The sequence below is a fragment of the Podarcis raffonei genome, chromosome 5, assembly GCF_027172205.1.
Source record: "Podarcis raffonei isolate rPodRaf1 chromosome 5, rPodRaf1.pri, whole genome shotgun sequence".
Taxonomy (NCBI): Eukaryota; Metazoa; Chordata; class Lepidosauria; order Squamata; family Lacertidae; genus Podarcis; species Podarcis raffonei.
Window position 1 is genome coordinate 45938283 of NC_070606.1, and position 16393 is coordinate 45954675.

The 16393-nt window shown below is 41.2% G+C and overlaps 1 protein-coding gene across 4 annotated transcripts in view; it reads left to right on the plus strand.

Annotated features, from left to right (window-relative positions):
• The window catches only part of FAM53B (family with sequence similarity 53 member B), a 110977-nt gene that overhangs the window by 20394 nt on the left and 74190 nt on the right, over positions 1-16393 (plus strand). For 3 of the 4 annotated variants that reach the window (XM_053388948.1, XM_053388949.1, XM_053388950.1), the window contains exon 3: positions 14514-14758. In XM_053388948.1, coding sequence (XP_053244923.1) covers positions 14672-14758 — 87 coding nt within the window. In that variant the 5' untranslated portion in view covers positions 14514-14671. The remainder of the gene's footprint in view (positions 1-14513; positions 14759-16393) is intronic. The other variant, XM_053388951.1, reaches the window with a different exon arrangement.

The following is a 16393-nucleotide window of genomic DNA, read 5'->3' on the forward strand; positions in this document are numbered from 1 at the left end:
TGAAACGGATCACGTTCGTAAGTAGAGGTACCACTGTACACTGAAACACATGTGGGCTGTACAGTTTTCACAGTGTCCTGCTCTCACCATTCACATACTCTCTGGTAAATGAAATGCGAGGCAGCTTTAAGTGCCGCATTGCAGCAGTCAGATTTTTAGTGTTGGGATACAGTTACCCTGTTCAACTTTGTACTGGATTGTAATGAATACATGGTTCACTGTGGCCATAAATGGGAACAAGTAAAGTGTAAATTCAGGCTAATCCTTGGACGTCTGTTTGTGCCACTTCCATCATGTTTTGACAAAACGACTTTATTGTCATGTGCCCACTGTAGAAGGTACATATTCCCATGGCTACTGTATGAGAATAAATAATCACATAGGGCTGGTAATAACTTTAATTTATTTAGTCATTGGTATTAATAAAGTTGTCCTTATTTACAACGATAATTTTAAAATGCCTGGATTGGTCTGACTGAGAACCAGTTTTAACAGCAGTCCTTAATACCTCTGTTCTTGCCAAAATCTCTTTCCATAGCCAGCTAATCAGAACTCCAGAGATATTTTGTGCCTTCTGTAAATGTGTGGGTGCAATTACTCAGAGATGGCAGAATGCTGCTTGCTATTTATAACTTTCATTTTACCTTTTATCTCTCCTTGCACACACTCTCCCTAGCGCTATTCAGATTCCCTCCATAATGATGGCTGATTCCTGACTCCCTTTTTTTTTTAATCTACTGGGTGAGTGGGAGGTCATAATTTAACTGTGTTGCTGTATGTGGCAATGCTTTTCTCTTGTCACACATACCTGAAACAACATAGCAAGAGGCACAATTAGTGCTTTTTAGCACATGGGCCAAACTTCAGTGAGCTGCTCCTGTTCAAAAAGGAACGTAAAGAGATAGATAGGCAAGGAAAGCCAACCCTGGCCATATCCAAGAATTCCATGTAAGGCAGTGACTGAGCCTGCTGGTGGATATTCTGGGATAAAGGACCAATTCTGCACTCTCTCCATCACTCAGTAATAGCTTCCCAGTGCACTCAAGCAGGCTCCAATCTATAGTGATGGCGTTTATTGTTCTGGAAGAGAAAATATGACGGCAAAATCTGGGTGGACCCTTGAATAGCATGGCTGGCTGGGAATGGAAAGAGCCCCCTTGGGTTTCAATATAGTTTGGTCCATAGTGTAGCAGGAGCATCTGCCAAAGTTTCAGGCCAAGAAGGCCCATGAAATAACACCAGGGTTTTACTTCCTTGCTTGCATAAAATGTCACAGTCTCTCTTTATAGTTGCTGGTGTTGATCTAGCAGAAATAGTTCAAATGTCACTAAGATCGGAACCTAAGTTGGGAGGGAGAGGGGTGGGAGGGAAATAAATTGTACTTCAGCAAAATGTCCTTGCTGCAGTATGGGTAGTCTTGTCAGGTCCAGACATTTATTCTCTGCCTGCACCTAGTACCGTCTCTGTTTTGAAAAATAATAATGGAGGGCTTCTTTTTGATCCCTTTGTTTTAGCTCTCACATTTCTGCAGGAAGGCCCCACTTGACTGAAAAAGAGGAAAGGTTATCACTAAAAAAGATGCCACACGGTTGCATACAATCTGCATATGCTATTTTATACATTTAGATGCCAGTTTAGAAATTGCTATAATTGAAATAGAAATACAGGGTCTGTCACCATAGTCCATGAAGACTGAACTGGTGATTTCTGTGCCTTTCCAATCCAGGTTCTAACTGATGGTGGGCAATATCCTGGCCCCTGCTCTCTTTTCTTAGGGTTCTTTATATTTAACAAACCAAACATGGTCCAGATAGAAAACACATCAAATAGAGAACCATCTTCTTTGGAATAGGACCCATGCACCCCCTTCATTTCTGTCTGACTGATTGATTATATTTAAACTGCTCTCTACCCCATCCATTCTACATAGTTAGAAGCACTCTGTCCTTCTAACCATCCTTGTTAGGCAGGGTAAGCTCTGAGGTAATAACTGGACTAATGAGTGTCATGGCTGAGAATGGATATAATCTGCACCCCTCTGTTCCTAGTCTGATGCTACATTGCACTGACTCTCACAGGCTTTGTATTTATAGCTATATGTGACAGTATAATATTCATGCATTTTAGTTACAGTATACAAGTGTGCACTGACAAATGAATACTCCTTGGATACTGTTCCTGCCCTTGGTATCCAGTGACAATTATTCTATAGACTCTAAAGACTGGATATTTATTAGATTTGCTCACATGTTCTGGAGCCTGTGCATCTTACATTAGCACTAACCTGCTCCCTTCAGCAGCCAGACCTTTTCAGCTTTCCTGCCTTCCTGGGATTTGTAGTCGAGGACACGGTTCTGTCTTTCAGAAGACAAGCCCTAGAGTTCTACATGTGTTTCATTCTTTTCAAAGGAGGCCTCTTCTAGCTCACTGTTCAGAATGTTGCTTGCTCTGTTTTAACGCTATCTCTGATTGGCTTTGGCAAATTTCACAACAGGAGATCTATAGATATGTAAATAAAAAGGAAGTAATTTTGCATAAAAACCCTTAGGCATGATGTACAATTTAGGTTGTAATCCTAGACATATCTACTGAGAAGCTATTCTTGTAGACTTAAATGATATACCCCAGGAAAGTGTACAGAATTCAGGATTGCAATTTTAGCCTCAGTATCCCCCTGAAACTAATGGACTTTTGTAGCCCAGGTTAGGGCCTTGGTAAAGTGTATTTATTGTCTGTGTGCACTTACACACACACACACACACACACACACACACACACACACGGGTTCTGAGACCTGTTAATGTGTGCCCTCCCGCTTTTTTGTAAAGTAATTAGACATGCATCCCACAATGGGGCAAAGGGTCTCCAAAGAAGAGAGAGAAGAAACAAAATCAAAGGCATGGAAAAGATTGGGATGATTGGGAAGAGCTCTGCAAGTTTTTCCTACTTTTAAAGAACGGATTGTACATGTGCTCAAGCACTGGAATACACAGCCAGTGATATATTAAAAAATGCAGGCATAGATAAGGAGTGTTGCATCACTAAGGGTGGTGAAATATACACAACAGCTGGGTAACGAAAGTACTCTATTGTGCTGAAAACTGATCATGAGCAAAAGCCCATGAGCAATGTGTCACTCTCATCCACATAATAAAATCCAGAGGAAGTTGGGAGTCTTCTCTGCTACTCTGCAAGTCTGAGGAACAGCAGAAAAAGCAGCTGCTCTGTGCTAGTGCGTATAAATATCTCATGACTGGCCAGTTAGGACTTGTTTTACTACAAAGCTGTTAGAACGGAACATTATTGCAATCTAGAGTCTTGAGGAAGTCTCCCTAAACCTTTGCTACCTTAGTGACTTGGAGGGCCCTGTGTTCGTAGAACTAGTACTCCTCAGACTGAATGCATTACAAGAAGAAGAAGAAATCAGTTTTCAACCATATTCATTGATCTGAAACCTATCCATTCCAGAAGGCAGTGTGTATAATTCCCTAACCGCCCCACCCCCTCACCCAATGGTATAGTTGACGTTATTGCTTTTTTCCCTTGGTTACTAGATTTGTTATTTTTCCCCCTTCTTCCGTTTCCTCATATCTTTATTTGTAGTGTTGGAGGACTGAAATTGATGACCTCTGTGCCCGAGTGGAGGGGAAATATTGCTTCTTTAGCAGCCTACTTAGTGCTAGCTGCCAAAAGATTAATTTAGCCTGGAGAAGTGTCCTTGAAAAAGCAGCCATTTGAGTTAGAAGGCAGGCAACTTGCTCATCTCTCAGGGTCCTGCCAGATACCTGTTGTGCATTGGAGTGCTGCTCTTAATTTCAGTATCTGCCTGCGCACACACAGGTAGAGAGACCATTTGGATTTTTTTAAAGGAGCTTATTACCGTATTTTTCGCCCCATAGGGTGCACCGGCCCATAAGGCGCACCTAGTTTTTTGGGGGGGAAATAAAGAAAAAAAAATTTATTTCTCCCCCAGGTGCGGGGCTGGGGCGGGGGAAGCCCGAGCTCCCCCCGACCCCAGCCCCCAGAACAGGCTGCTATCCGCAAGCTGTGGGAGAGCTGCGCGACTTTGCGCAGCTCTCCCACGGCTAGCGGAGAGCTGCGCAAAGCCCGAAGCATGGGGCGTGTTGAGCTCAGCGCGCCCCAAGCTTCTGGGTGCAGGCAAGCTACTTGCAGTGCAGCAGCTGTTGTGGTACCCTCACCTTTCCAGGACTCCATTCCCTCCACCCTTATTTTGACAAGTAGTATTGTGCAGTAGAAGACCGTGAGAATGAATGAGTTATTTGAAAGCACTTGGACAATTCAAGGATGCTATGTAGACCATCCTGATGCTGATCGTATAAGATGGCGTCCCTTTACCAACAATCAAAGAGTGAGGTCTGCTTTAGGAAATTGTTGCATCATTTGACTCCATTTAATTAATGAAACTAATGTAGTTCAAGGATAAAAATGCATTTGCTTTTTAAAGATGCATTCAGACACTCCAGTTTGCGTTGAATCACAATTCATATTGGGTTCATTTAATTGTTTTGCTTTATTTCTGATAAAATACGCAGCTGAATTGATGTGGGATCACTTCCATGTTACTGAATAGTTGTATGTGCCTATAGAAAGGGACTCGCCTCTTACTGTGATAGCATAGGAGATCAAAGTGGCTGCTGCTATCCATGGAAATTACTGTGTGTGTGTGTGTGTGTTAGAATGCTAGAGTGTGATTTTAGAGACACTTAGTGAAAAGAAATTGTCATTGCTCTGCCTTATGAACCATGGAAGTGCATAGCAACATTCTGTTGTGAGAGATATTGTTCCAGGGAGCAGGTCTGTTATAACCCTGGTACTCTCTATTACAAATTCGTAAAGACCCAGTGTGGGATTTTTCATGAACATGGAAAAACAATTATTTGCTAAAAGTTTTCCATTTCCATGTATCAAGCACAGTTTATGGCTATTCCTTCCAGTGCTTGTGATAGCCATCTCTTGATGGTACTCTTGATGGTGGGAAGAATTAAATCGGCATACATGAGAGTTTGCATAAGGGTGAGCTTTAGGACATGTTACAGCTCCCTTCTATCTCAGGCCTTGGAACACAAATCATACCCTGGAAGCAAAGCTCTGAGAAATCAATCTGTGAATGTAGCAAACTGCATTTATTTTATTTTATTTCTTTAATGTTAAAGCATTACTTCTATGATATGCTGGTGTTACACCCGTGTTTTTCACAGCAGATGTGTGAAGTACGAATGATGGGTGCTGTTATTAAGCACCTGTCTGCAAATGGTGAGGAGTCATGGCTCAAACAGTCCATGAGTTCTCGAGGGTTAGTAGGTAGGTTTTGAAAACATACTTTGTGGCTTTAAACTGAAGCCTATACATTCAATTAACAAAGAAGCTACTGTTCTGTAAATCCATATTTGCATGTACACATTCATGCAGCCAAAGAATGTATGAATAGGTTCTTCAAAACAGAGCAGTGCCCTTTTACCATCTTGAATAAAATTATCTGTTTCTAGAGAAATTGCTTTGTTGCGTTTAGGGAACAACTTGGCATCATGTTGGGCTCTGGTCATATCAAGCCTCAGGAATGTTGCATGCATTGGAAAATATTAACTTCTGAAAGGAGATCTCAAATCACTTAGGGAAGCAAAGCCTTTGAATCCTCTTTATTTTATATTATTTATTTAAGTTTCCTTAATTTCTTAATTATAAAAATACACATAAGCATTACAAAACTAATACAGCATTTCATAGACAATTAAATGCATTGTTAGTTTAAAATGCTTCCCATTAATAATCCACAGATTTTATTTCTTAATTCTTTTTAGGTATTTCTGACTTGTCCAAATGTTTCAGTGTGAGTGAACAATTAAGAGTTCTAGGCTGACACAGTGTTAGAAACTGAGATATGAAAGCTAGGAGCTACATGGCACCCTAAACCTAGGTTATGGGTGCAACAATGGAATGTCTAGGTACACTTTTTTATAACAAGAATAGAAAGCTGAAAATGAATGAACTGCAGCTAAAATATTATGTTTATTTTTCACATGGTCTAGTCCTTCCCCTGCCCACATCCTTAATATTCTTAAGAGGGTCTCTTCTCCTGTCTTCAGAGACTAGCTGGAAGTGGGGAGGCAGAAAAAGGTCCTCCTTTCCTTCCACTCTGCAGTTTTAATCTGAAACCTTAGGCACAGTACTGCACCCAGAGCTCAGAAACTGCTCGCACTAATGAAATTCCCTGTTGCAAACTGCGCCTAGAACAATGGGAGTTTTGAACACTGCTGACATGGTAATGCTCTGCCATTTTCCTTTTTATTAACCCATGTAATGAAATCAAACCATTCCGAAATAAATTTGTCCATCTTTTTAATCCTCTTGGCCATTCTCAGTTTATGTGTCAACGTCTCGTTCTCAGTGCAATACTACAGATTTTTCTATGCCCATAGTCCCTTGTGACCCCCTTCATCTCTCTCCAAAACTGTGCTACTGTTGGCCTGGCTGCCACTAGTAAGTGACTGATCAGGGCCTCAGCATTTTGATTTATATTATTTTCAGAGAAAATGAGTTTGAATCCTCTTAATCACATAGTTAAAAAACTCAACAGTCAGATATGCAATATCCTTTTCTTGAGAAGGTAAAATGAAGACACATTCAGTAGAATTCCAGCTTAAGCTTTTAAAAACAAATCATATCGTTCCTTTTATTATACTCTTTCCACTTGGTTACATAGATTTGTCTTGGAGGGCATGCTCATCGCAACAGGATGTCCTTTTCAAGAAGAAGTATTTTGCCTGTACTTGCAAAATCATTGTTGTAAAGTCTCTTGAGTTACTTGCAAAAGCATTAATCATTACCTTAGGGAAAATATAATTATCTGTGGAGAAATCATGTCTTGAGTCTAGGTAACTCTGACTTAACAGCTTGACTGCTGCTCAGTATTCCAGAGGAGAATAGTCTTGGCACAACGCTACTTATTTCCATGCTAGTTCAGTGCAGTTTAATGAACTGCTGTAGGTAGATCAAATGGTTCATTTTTTTTAAAGGAGGAAAATGATTCATTCAACTCTGAACACGTTTATCTCCCCTTTAAGCTTTAATTTCTCCCACTGGAAAAAAAATGGTATTCAAAAGTACTCTGGAAGAGGTCATAGCTCTGTGCTAGAACACATGTTTTACATACAGAAGACAATCTTAAAACTTCCATGGAGGCAAAGAATTCAAACCCTTTTTCATTTTAGGTAGCAACACAGAGAGATGTTCCCTGCCTGAGATCTTGATGTGGTGCTTTCATAAAGAGCATACAATATTGCACTCAAGGGACCAGTTGTGACCCAGTATGTGGCGGCTTTGCTTAACTTCCGTTGCGTCATACCCAGTGAATCTGTAGTTGGCAACCTGCAGCAAATGTGCATTTGGAATTGATAGGATTCACGGACTGTGCGTGGTCACAATGCTAAGACAAAACAAGGTTCAGCAAATTATAGCCCGAACAAACCCAAGATCCATGAACCTTGGCTTCTTTGGAGACAAAACAACAACTGTGAACACTGGTGTGGACCTAAACCTAGAACAGCCACTTCATTATTTATTTCACCTGCTGGAGGAAGCGGGGAGCAAAGTGGGAGGGCTTGAGCTGTGTGCCCATAATTCATGCACAGACTAATTTGCTTAACTATGGTTTTTGGTTGAGCATTGCATGACCAATGAATGCCATGGGATATGAGTTATAGTTGAAAGGAGAGGAAGTGAAGAAGGCAGCATTTGCCCGTTTATCTTTTGTTTGGAAACACAGAAAAGCCAAAGGGTTGAAGCCATCCATGGCAAACTCCTCCCTGTGCCCCACTAAGTATGATTTGAGTCTTGAACTACTCATGATTTTTAATCTCAATACCTATAGTAAAGTTTATTCCTCATACGTTTATTTCATTAATGATTAACAATGTAAGGAGAACTCCGCAAAGTACTTACAGTCCTACCGTTGTAAGAAAATAGGTCTCCACCCTTTTCAGAATGCAATTGCTTCTCAAAGTCCTGGTGCAAGCCAGCCACTGGGCACACCCAAGTGCTGCTGAAGACATCTCAATGTGCAGAAGGTGGCCGACCTAGGTGGTAGCCTTAGTTAATTGTAAGTGCTATTTAATTTTAATTTTAATTTTAATTTTTAAAAAAAAAAAACAGTTTTCAATTCAGGTTCTGCTGTTTTTTCATCAACTGGTAGAACAACTTGGAGAGTTAATAAAGCTGCTCCCTTTTACCTGGGCTATTATGTGACCACCCGAGGGGCAAATGAGAAATGGTGTCATGGGATGAGAAGGGCTGTACTGTGGCGGTCAGTATTTTTAAGTCAGAAAAAAGAGAAGAACCTCCCCTTCCTTATGCACTGGAAAGAGTGCCACATTTCCTCCCATTTCTCCCTCTATTCCCATCATAACCCAGGATTGGCAGTATCTGTCCATCAGGTCAACTTGCTCACAGTCACTTGCCAGGTCTCCCTTTAGGTTGTGTTACTTGCAATTGATACATGATTCTCTTACTGTTCTGCTGGAGCGCTAACAAGTGATAGGTGATATGGAGTAGTGATATTTTCACGGACCCTATTTCCGCATTGCTGGCTGACAGTTTTGATGTCAAGGGACAAGCTTGCATGACGCGACCGGGATCCTCTGGCTGGCAAGTTGAATGCTCAGAAGTGAATGACTCAGGACTTTTCACTTGGTGATAAGATGTCATGGGAGAGGTCACTAGTCTGCTCCCTCCAGTTTGGGCATGCTTCTGCTTTTGTAAGTTCACAAATGAAAAATCTAAGCATATTGGTCTGATGTCAAAGTTCAGGACTCTTTGGGGTCACTAACTTAGTAGCTTTAGCCTGCAGATATGAGAGCTAGAGAGAGGCTTCAGAGACATCACTTTCTCATTGCCTCTGGCTAGCTGCAGAAGATCCTGGCCACCGACTGTTTAGAACTGACATATCCAAATGTCAAATATTTGAAGATGTATGTGAAAGACCCATGACCTAGCATTGAAGCTGTACCTGATCTTCAAAATAAAATTGTTGACAGAGGAAAAAGTCAACCCAGTATAAAACTGACGCAAGTGAACAGCCAGGTCTTGTCTGTGTTTATCTTTTGCCCCACAGTTTCCAAGCATAGGTCCATGTCTGAGTAGGGTTTTTTTTTTCTTTGCCTAGAGCTTTCCCTGCAAAAACCTGCTCTTGGGTCATTCCACACCAAATCACCTGATTTTAATACTTGACTGTGCTCTCACAACTCAGATTTTCTTCATTAAAAAAATATGTGTAGATACCTATGAGATAACCTCAAGATTTAAGATTTTTTTGGTTCAAAATTGGGCGCAGGAGAATTTTTTGAAAATTTCGATTTTCACACATTTTTTTTTTGAAGAAAATCTGAGTCATGAGAGCACATGGCACCAGGTGATTTGATGTGGAATGACCCTCTTTAAAGCTGAATTGGAGTGCAGTTAATGGCTTCTTCTTCTAATATTCCAAGTGACTCGCATTCATCTGTGCCATCTCATAATTAATGCTTGAAAGACAGTTTCCAACTAAGCCTTGTGTTGCACATTGAGCTATTCCTGAAGACTGCTTGGAAGTTGCTGCAGTAGCAGAATCCAATGGCCTGGCTTCCTTCATGAATAGGTTGCATACCTGCCAACGTGGCATAAGCCCAAGGTGCTGGTGATCTCTCTTTTTAAAATAGCTTTATATAAACTGGTTGCATCAAACATTTAGCATCACCTTCTCTCATATGAACTTCCCTGTTGATCAGCTGGACTTAACTTTTCTGAGAAGACATGTATCAGATTGCCATGCTGGAAATTTAGTGTAGATTTTTTTGGCAGGCTTTCTAGACTTTTACTGGAAATTCGGGCATCCTTTCTTTGATGTGGTTTAGTATGTGTTAGGACTGGTCTTTCCACCTTTTCTTAGCTACCGTAAGTCCACTATATACTAGAAAATGATAATCTTGAGTGCATTGGGCTTGTGGCAGTGAACCTTCTAGTTCTGATTCAGTAAGCTGGCATGATAGCTCACAACGTTCAAACTCAGTAATTTGCCGGACAGTTCCTGTTAAGGAAAACCGTCATTTCGGCAGGGGTTAAAACCTCACACAGATGGTTGAGGACTGGGAAGAGGCTGAACCATGGGGGTTTTATGCTGTAAAACATGGGCTTTAAAGGGCTACCAAGGAGCAAGAAGCAGTTCAGGGGTGGCAAGGCTGATTTTCACAGACTGAATTCAGCGAGGCCATTATTTTGCTGCAGGCTTCCAGTAAATATAATAAAAGTGCACTCCAGGGCATACAGGTTTTGCAGGAAGGCACTAATCCCCTCCTGGGTCTCAGTGCCTGCTTCAGCTGCTCTTGACAGTTTCAAACCACTCGACCAACTTGGTAGTACAGCTGTATGCAAATTTTCAAGTGACACAGGACTTCCATCCTTTGGGGTTTTGTGTGTGACTCAAAAGCTTGCCTAGTCCTAAATCAACAAAAGTTTATCTGTGTAGGAGTCACAAGAAGGTCTTAGTGAAGCAGAATGAAAAATATCTGCCATACTGAGACCTTTCTCCACTCTAAATTTTGCAGAATGCTATAAGTACTGCTCCATTAAAATGTCACTTAATTGATAATGTTTTCTGCCTGATAGAGAGCCCTGTATAATTCAAATGCTTACAAATTCCTGTACCTATATATTCATGTACTAAAGATGAGTAAAAATGAAATTGCATTAAATTATATGTATGATATCTTTCAAAAGACCAATTTTAGATGGGACAAGAGTACACTAGTTTTCCAGTTGTATGCAAGCCCTCAGTTGCTGCACAGGGAGTGTTGGGCAGGAACGTACAATATATGAAAGGTATCATTTTTTGCTGTAACTTTCTTTTATGTGGGACTGTGTAGGTTTGTTTACAACTTCTCCATTTATTATTTGTCCCACAGAATAAAAAGCGCCGTTGTCTAAACCACTGAGCCTCCTGAGCTTGCTGATCAGAAGGTCGGTGGGTCGAGTCCACCCAACAGGGTGAGCTCCCATTGCTCTGTTCAGGCTTCTGCCAACCTAGCAGTTTGAAAGCATGCCAATGCAAGTAGATAAATAGGGAATATAAATGGCATTTCCATGCATTCTGGCTTTGTCATGGTGTTCTGTTGTGCCAGAAGCAGTTTAGTCCTGCTGGCCACATGACCCGGAAAGCTGTCTGTGGACAAATGCCAGCTCTCTTGGCCTGAAGCGAGATGAGTGCCGCACCCCATAGTTGCCTTTGACTGGACTTAACCATCCAGGGGTCCTTTACCTTTACCCACAGAATAAAAAACTTGCTCATAGTGCAATTCTTAGAAGCTTCCATATGTCAAACAAGATTCAACCCAACATTGAGCTCAATCTCACAGTCCGGATTATGAAACACCACAGCCCCTTTTTTCTCTAAACACACAGCTTGCTTGGCTGGAATCTGTTGTTAAACAGATTTAAAACTGGTTTAAACAGTCTGCGCTACTGCAACAGTAGTATCTGAGAAGCAAAATGAGAAACTGAGTAAGAGCTTGGTTGGGTAGCTTATGTTTTATACTAAAGAGTTCTCTGTTGCCGTAAATATAGCCACCTTGGCATAAACTTGCAAGGCAGGTAGATGCTCAGACCAACAAACAAGCCCACCTTGCTCATGTCACATAATCCTGGGCAGCTAAAGCAGAAACACTGCCCTTTGTGCCCTTGGCTAAGCATATTTTTAGGATTCGAGTGTTTGTCTTGCTTGTCGCATCTTCTCTGCTTGTAGTTTTCATAATTCTCAGGAGGTCATTAGGTTCTTGAGAGATTAATGAGAAAGCTCCTAGCAAAGTGTACTTGAAGACAACCAGTATCAGACTCCATTACACTTCCTTTTTCCAACTGTAAATCTTCAGAAAAATGTATCGATTTTCTTCCTTCCAAGGTTCTGCACTCTGGCTGAACTTAGTTCTGACAAAACAATAGTAGATAATTTTTCTTTACTAGCCAGCTGGCCTTTAAGTGTGCATTTTCAATGGCATCCACTTGCAAACTCAAATCCAAATAAACAAGAAATATGATTTGCAAGCTGATTTACGGAATCAATATTGGCTCTTAGTCAGTTCTTATGCTTATCAGCATATTCTAAATCATTGACCTTACATCGAACTACTTGCTTTTAATTGCACATTAGGGGATAAATATTTAGTGTCGTATGGCTCATTATTTCTCTCTCTCTCCCCTTTAGCATTGACAAAAATGCAGCAAAATATTTGAACAGGATTATAGGGATTACTTTGGGAAATTATTGTATAATTAGATTCTTACTGCAGTTTGTTCATTTTTGCATGGTATGCATCTAGCTGTGGGCCTGCCAGAAGCAAAAAAACCAAAAACTTGTCTTGGCGATCTGATTCCCCTGTGGTTCCCACCACGTAGCTCATGTTAATATCGCCTCATTGTTTGTTTGAACTTTTATCTGAAATGTTTTGAAGGCTGCCCAGGGGTTCAAGTAAATAACGTTGGCCTATAGGCAAACAACTCTATGAATTATATAACATTTATGCAGCCTTTTTATTGAAACTTCATTCCACACAAATCTTCAACAGCATCAGGTCTAGATTAACTATTTTTCTAAATATGCTACAGCAGCACAAGGCTTTCATTGAGTCAACAGACCAGAAATCTCCCAGATACTAAGCTGTGTGTTGCTCATCCTGTTCCCAAGAGTCAGCTAGTTTTTAAAAATTCCATAGGCAGCTGTACCTTTTGTTACATAAAGTAGGAGCAAGGAACATATTCCCAGATGTGCGCATTAGTCAACCAACATTGGCTCAGCACGATGAGCATATTTAAGCCATTCTTTCTTTTCTTTTTTTTATAATAATATTTTATTAAGTTTAACAGTAAAAAGATACAACCAAACATAGAACAGTAAAAACACAGGGAAAATATAAAACACAACAATACAAGCTTTCACAATACATAAAATACAAACATTTAACCTAACAAGGGGGGGGGGGAAATCAGTCAACACACAAAAAATAGAATAGGAAAAAACACAAATCACTCTTTTCTAATTGTTCATCTTTGATTAACTTATTTTCCTGATTTCCTCACGCCTCCCTTTTTTATATCCCTTTTTAACAGTTAGTTCAGCAAGGTACTTTCTTCTCCTCCCCCCCACTCTGAAAGGGAGTTCTTAAATCTGGCATTAAAATTAAGTCTTTTTAGCTCAACTTTCCCGGTTCTTAGTTCCAACAGTCTTTGCTTTAGTACTGTCTACAAAACCGGAAGACGGACTTCCTTTTTGCGTCTTCCCGCTTCAGAGCCAAATTCAAGTTCTTTATGCCGATCAAAGGAGCAAATCCTTTGATCTTTCCAACTTTGCAGAATCTTACTCACGGGTTGTAGTTTAAAAGCCGAATTCCGAGGAAAAGAGGACAGCGCTCTCCGGCAACAGCTGCTGCGGCTTCACTCCACAGAAGTAGCGATCGACTCTCAGTGCCGCACCACCCCCGTTCCGCTCCGGAGCCCCTCGCGGGGTCCCTTTGCCACTTGGGGGGCGCTTTTGGCACCCGCCGAGTCCCACGGCCGCTGGCTTTCCCCGCCTGCGGTTTTTTGAAGGGTCTCCGCTGCACCGTAGCGGATAGACCCGATTTCTGCGGAGCTTCTCCCTCGTAGTTAGAAGGAGACCGCCATTGCCGTTGACGCCGCCTCCGGAAGTCTTAAGCCATTCTTTCTTTCCCACCATCCTCAGTGTGTTAAGAGCAGTGAAAACCAACTTTGTGGGTAAATACGCCACATCAAGTTCAGAGTAGGACACAATAGTTCTAAATACAGTCCTCACTTCTTTTTGCCTTGGGGTATATTTGCTTCTGGTTCCTCATGAGTTGGAAAGTAGCTTTCAGGCTATACATGGAGACGCAGACAAGAAGTGTAGGCCTCTTTCCATTTCATAGCCTGCAACAAATTCCTATTACTTGAGCTACTTGTGGCCCCTGTGGCGAGGGTGGCCATCCATTGTCTTGGAGCCAGAATTCTATAGCAAAAAATTACTTATGCAACAGAATATCTTTCCTTCGTAACCAGCTTGTTGCTTGAGAATCTGTAGCAAATGTGAGAATCTGAAATACAACATCAAATTAGCAGCTTGGAGGTAGTTTGGAGTGACAGAATTAGAATTCCCTCATCCTTGTTCCTTTGCCACTGACATTCTACTTCCTGGTTTTGCTAGCAGCTGATTGTCACCAGCCTACTGTAGGCCTTATCTGCTCACTATACTCTCCCCCCTGCACCTATGCAGTTCACATAGGAAGGAAAGAGCTTGCCTGTTCTTCTTGCAGGGATAGCTTCAGTATCTGGCCATCCTGTTGTGCTCTTGGGTATGTGGAAAGAGGCCAGATTTCCTCAGATTTGTTTTTTGGGAACAAGGAGAGTGTCACTTAAATTTGATACAATGATTTGCAAAAGCAACGTAACAAACTATCTTTCTTTTTTGCTTCTTTTTCCAGAGGTTGAAGACTTTGAAGCATTTTGTGTCAAGCCATCCAGTTTGCAAAACAGATGGGATTTGGCTCTACCAAACCTTTCTTCTGGGAAAATGCACTGAATCAGAGGCTGTGCCTAATATGGCTGGTTTTGACCTTTACCTCTACTGGAATGGACCCCAATGCATGACTTCGTTACCATGGTGATGATCTTAACTACAACTCTGGAAAACAAAGGTGCTGATTCTCTATCATGCAGGGCTGAGTTGGTAAGAGAGTTCATTTCACACCAACAGCTTAGTTTACTCTATCAGCCGTTTATATTCTTCAGATTGCAGGGCTATCTCCTTTGGGGTAAAACAAATGGGACTCTTTCCTTATAGCTCAATGTAATTATGCCAATGGGTGCACAAGAAGAACATACCTATTTGGTGCTGCATATGTTGAGTCTTTTGTTTTAAAGGACAATGTTGGCTTACCTGCGCATTAGCTGTGCATAAGGGGCTTTGGTCTGGGAGTTGTGCAAGAGTAGGTACTGAGGACTTACTTTAATTGAGTCACTTGGTTTATGAAATGTCACATGGGTAAGCTCTTCTGGCCTGCTTAGCATCACATTTAAATTTGACAGTATTCCCAGAGATGTTCATGATATGACTGCATTCAGACTTAACAGTTACCTGTTGAAACAACAGTTGTTGTTAATTTCATTTCTATACTATAGGAATAAGAATGAGAATTTATTATTTATACCCAGCCCATCTGGCTGGGTTTCCCCAGCCATTCTGGGCGGCTTCCAACAGAACACTAAAATACAATAACCTATTAAACGTTAAAAGCTTCCCTAAATAGGGCTGCCTTCAGATGTCTTCTAAAAGTTTGGTAGTTATTTTTCTCTTTGACATCTGGTGGGAGGGCGTTCCACAGGGCGGGTGCCACTACCGAGAAGGCCCTCTGCCTGGTTCCCTGTAACTTGGCTTGTCGTAGCGAGGGAACTGCTAGAAGGCCCTCGGCACTGGACCATCATGGTGTCTTCCAGAATGCTGGCAGTGTTTATAATAATGCAAACAGAATTATGATGTGTCTTTCCCAAACTGTTCTGACTATAGAATTGTGGCTTTAGTGCCAATTTTGACTTTTCTTGGCATTTTATAAACCATTTACAGTGGTACTTCGGGCTACATATGCGTCAGGTTACAGACGCTTCAGGTTACAAACTCTGCTAACCCAGAAATAGTACCTTGGGTTAAGAACTTTGCTTCAGGATGAGAACAGAAATCGTGCTCCGGCAGTGCGGTGGCAGCAGGAGGCCCCATTAGCTAAAGTGGTGCTTCAGTTAAGAACAGTTTCAGGTTAAGAATGGACCTCCGGAATGAATTAAGTACTTAACCAGAGGTATCACTGTATTCTGGTTACTCGTCCCAGAATTGTTTACTAGTGTAGATAATCTCATAAGAATTGGAGCAAAGCACACTTGGATCAAAAGAACTCCTTCTTTCCATTCACAAAGGAAGGTTTTAGGAAGAGTGGAAATAGAGAAATTAAACTTTTTGCTTGTCCTAAGAAAAACAATTGTGGTTACAGATAATTTACTCCTTCCTTCCTAGTTTACTATAAGACCCAACCCTTGTGAAATGGCAATTACAGTTAAAATGGGGAGAAATGTAGTTTCAAAACATTCTTCCTACTTACTCTCCCCCCCCTTGGATCTAAAACCAGTCTTCTAAATAATCATTTTATATTTGGATGGTGGTAGCCAACTAAATCCTACTCAAAGTAGACCTATGGAAACTAAGGAACCTAACTTAGTCATGTCCGTTAAATTCAAAGGGCCTATTCTTGTTAGGACTAGCAAATACCACCCATTCTGCCAAAATGCTGTTTCCTCACACATCTAAATGTTATAA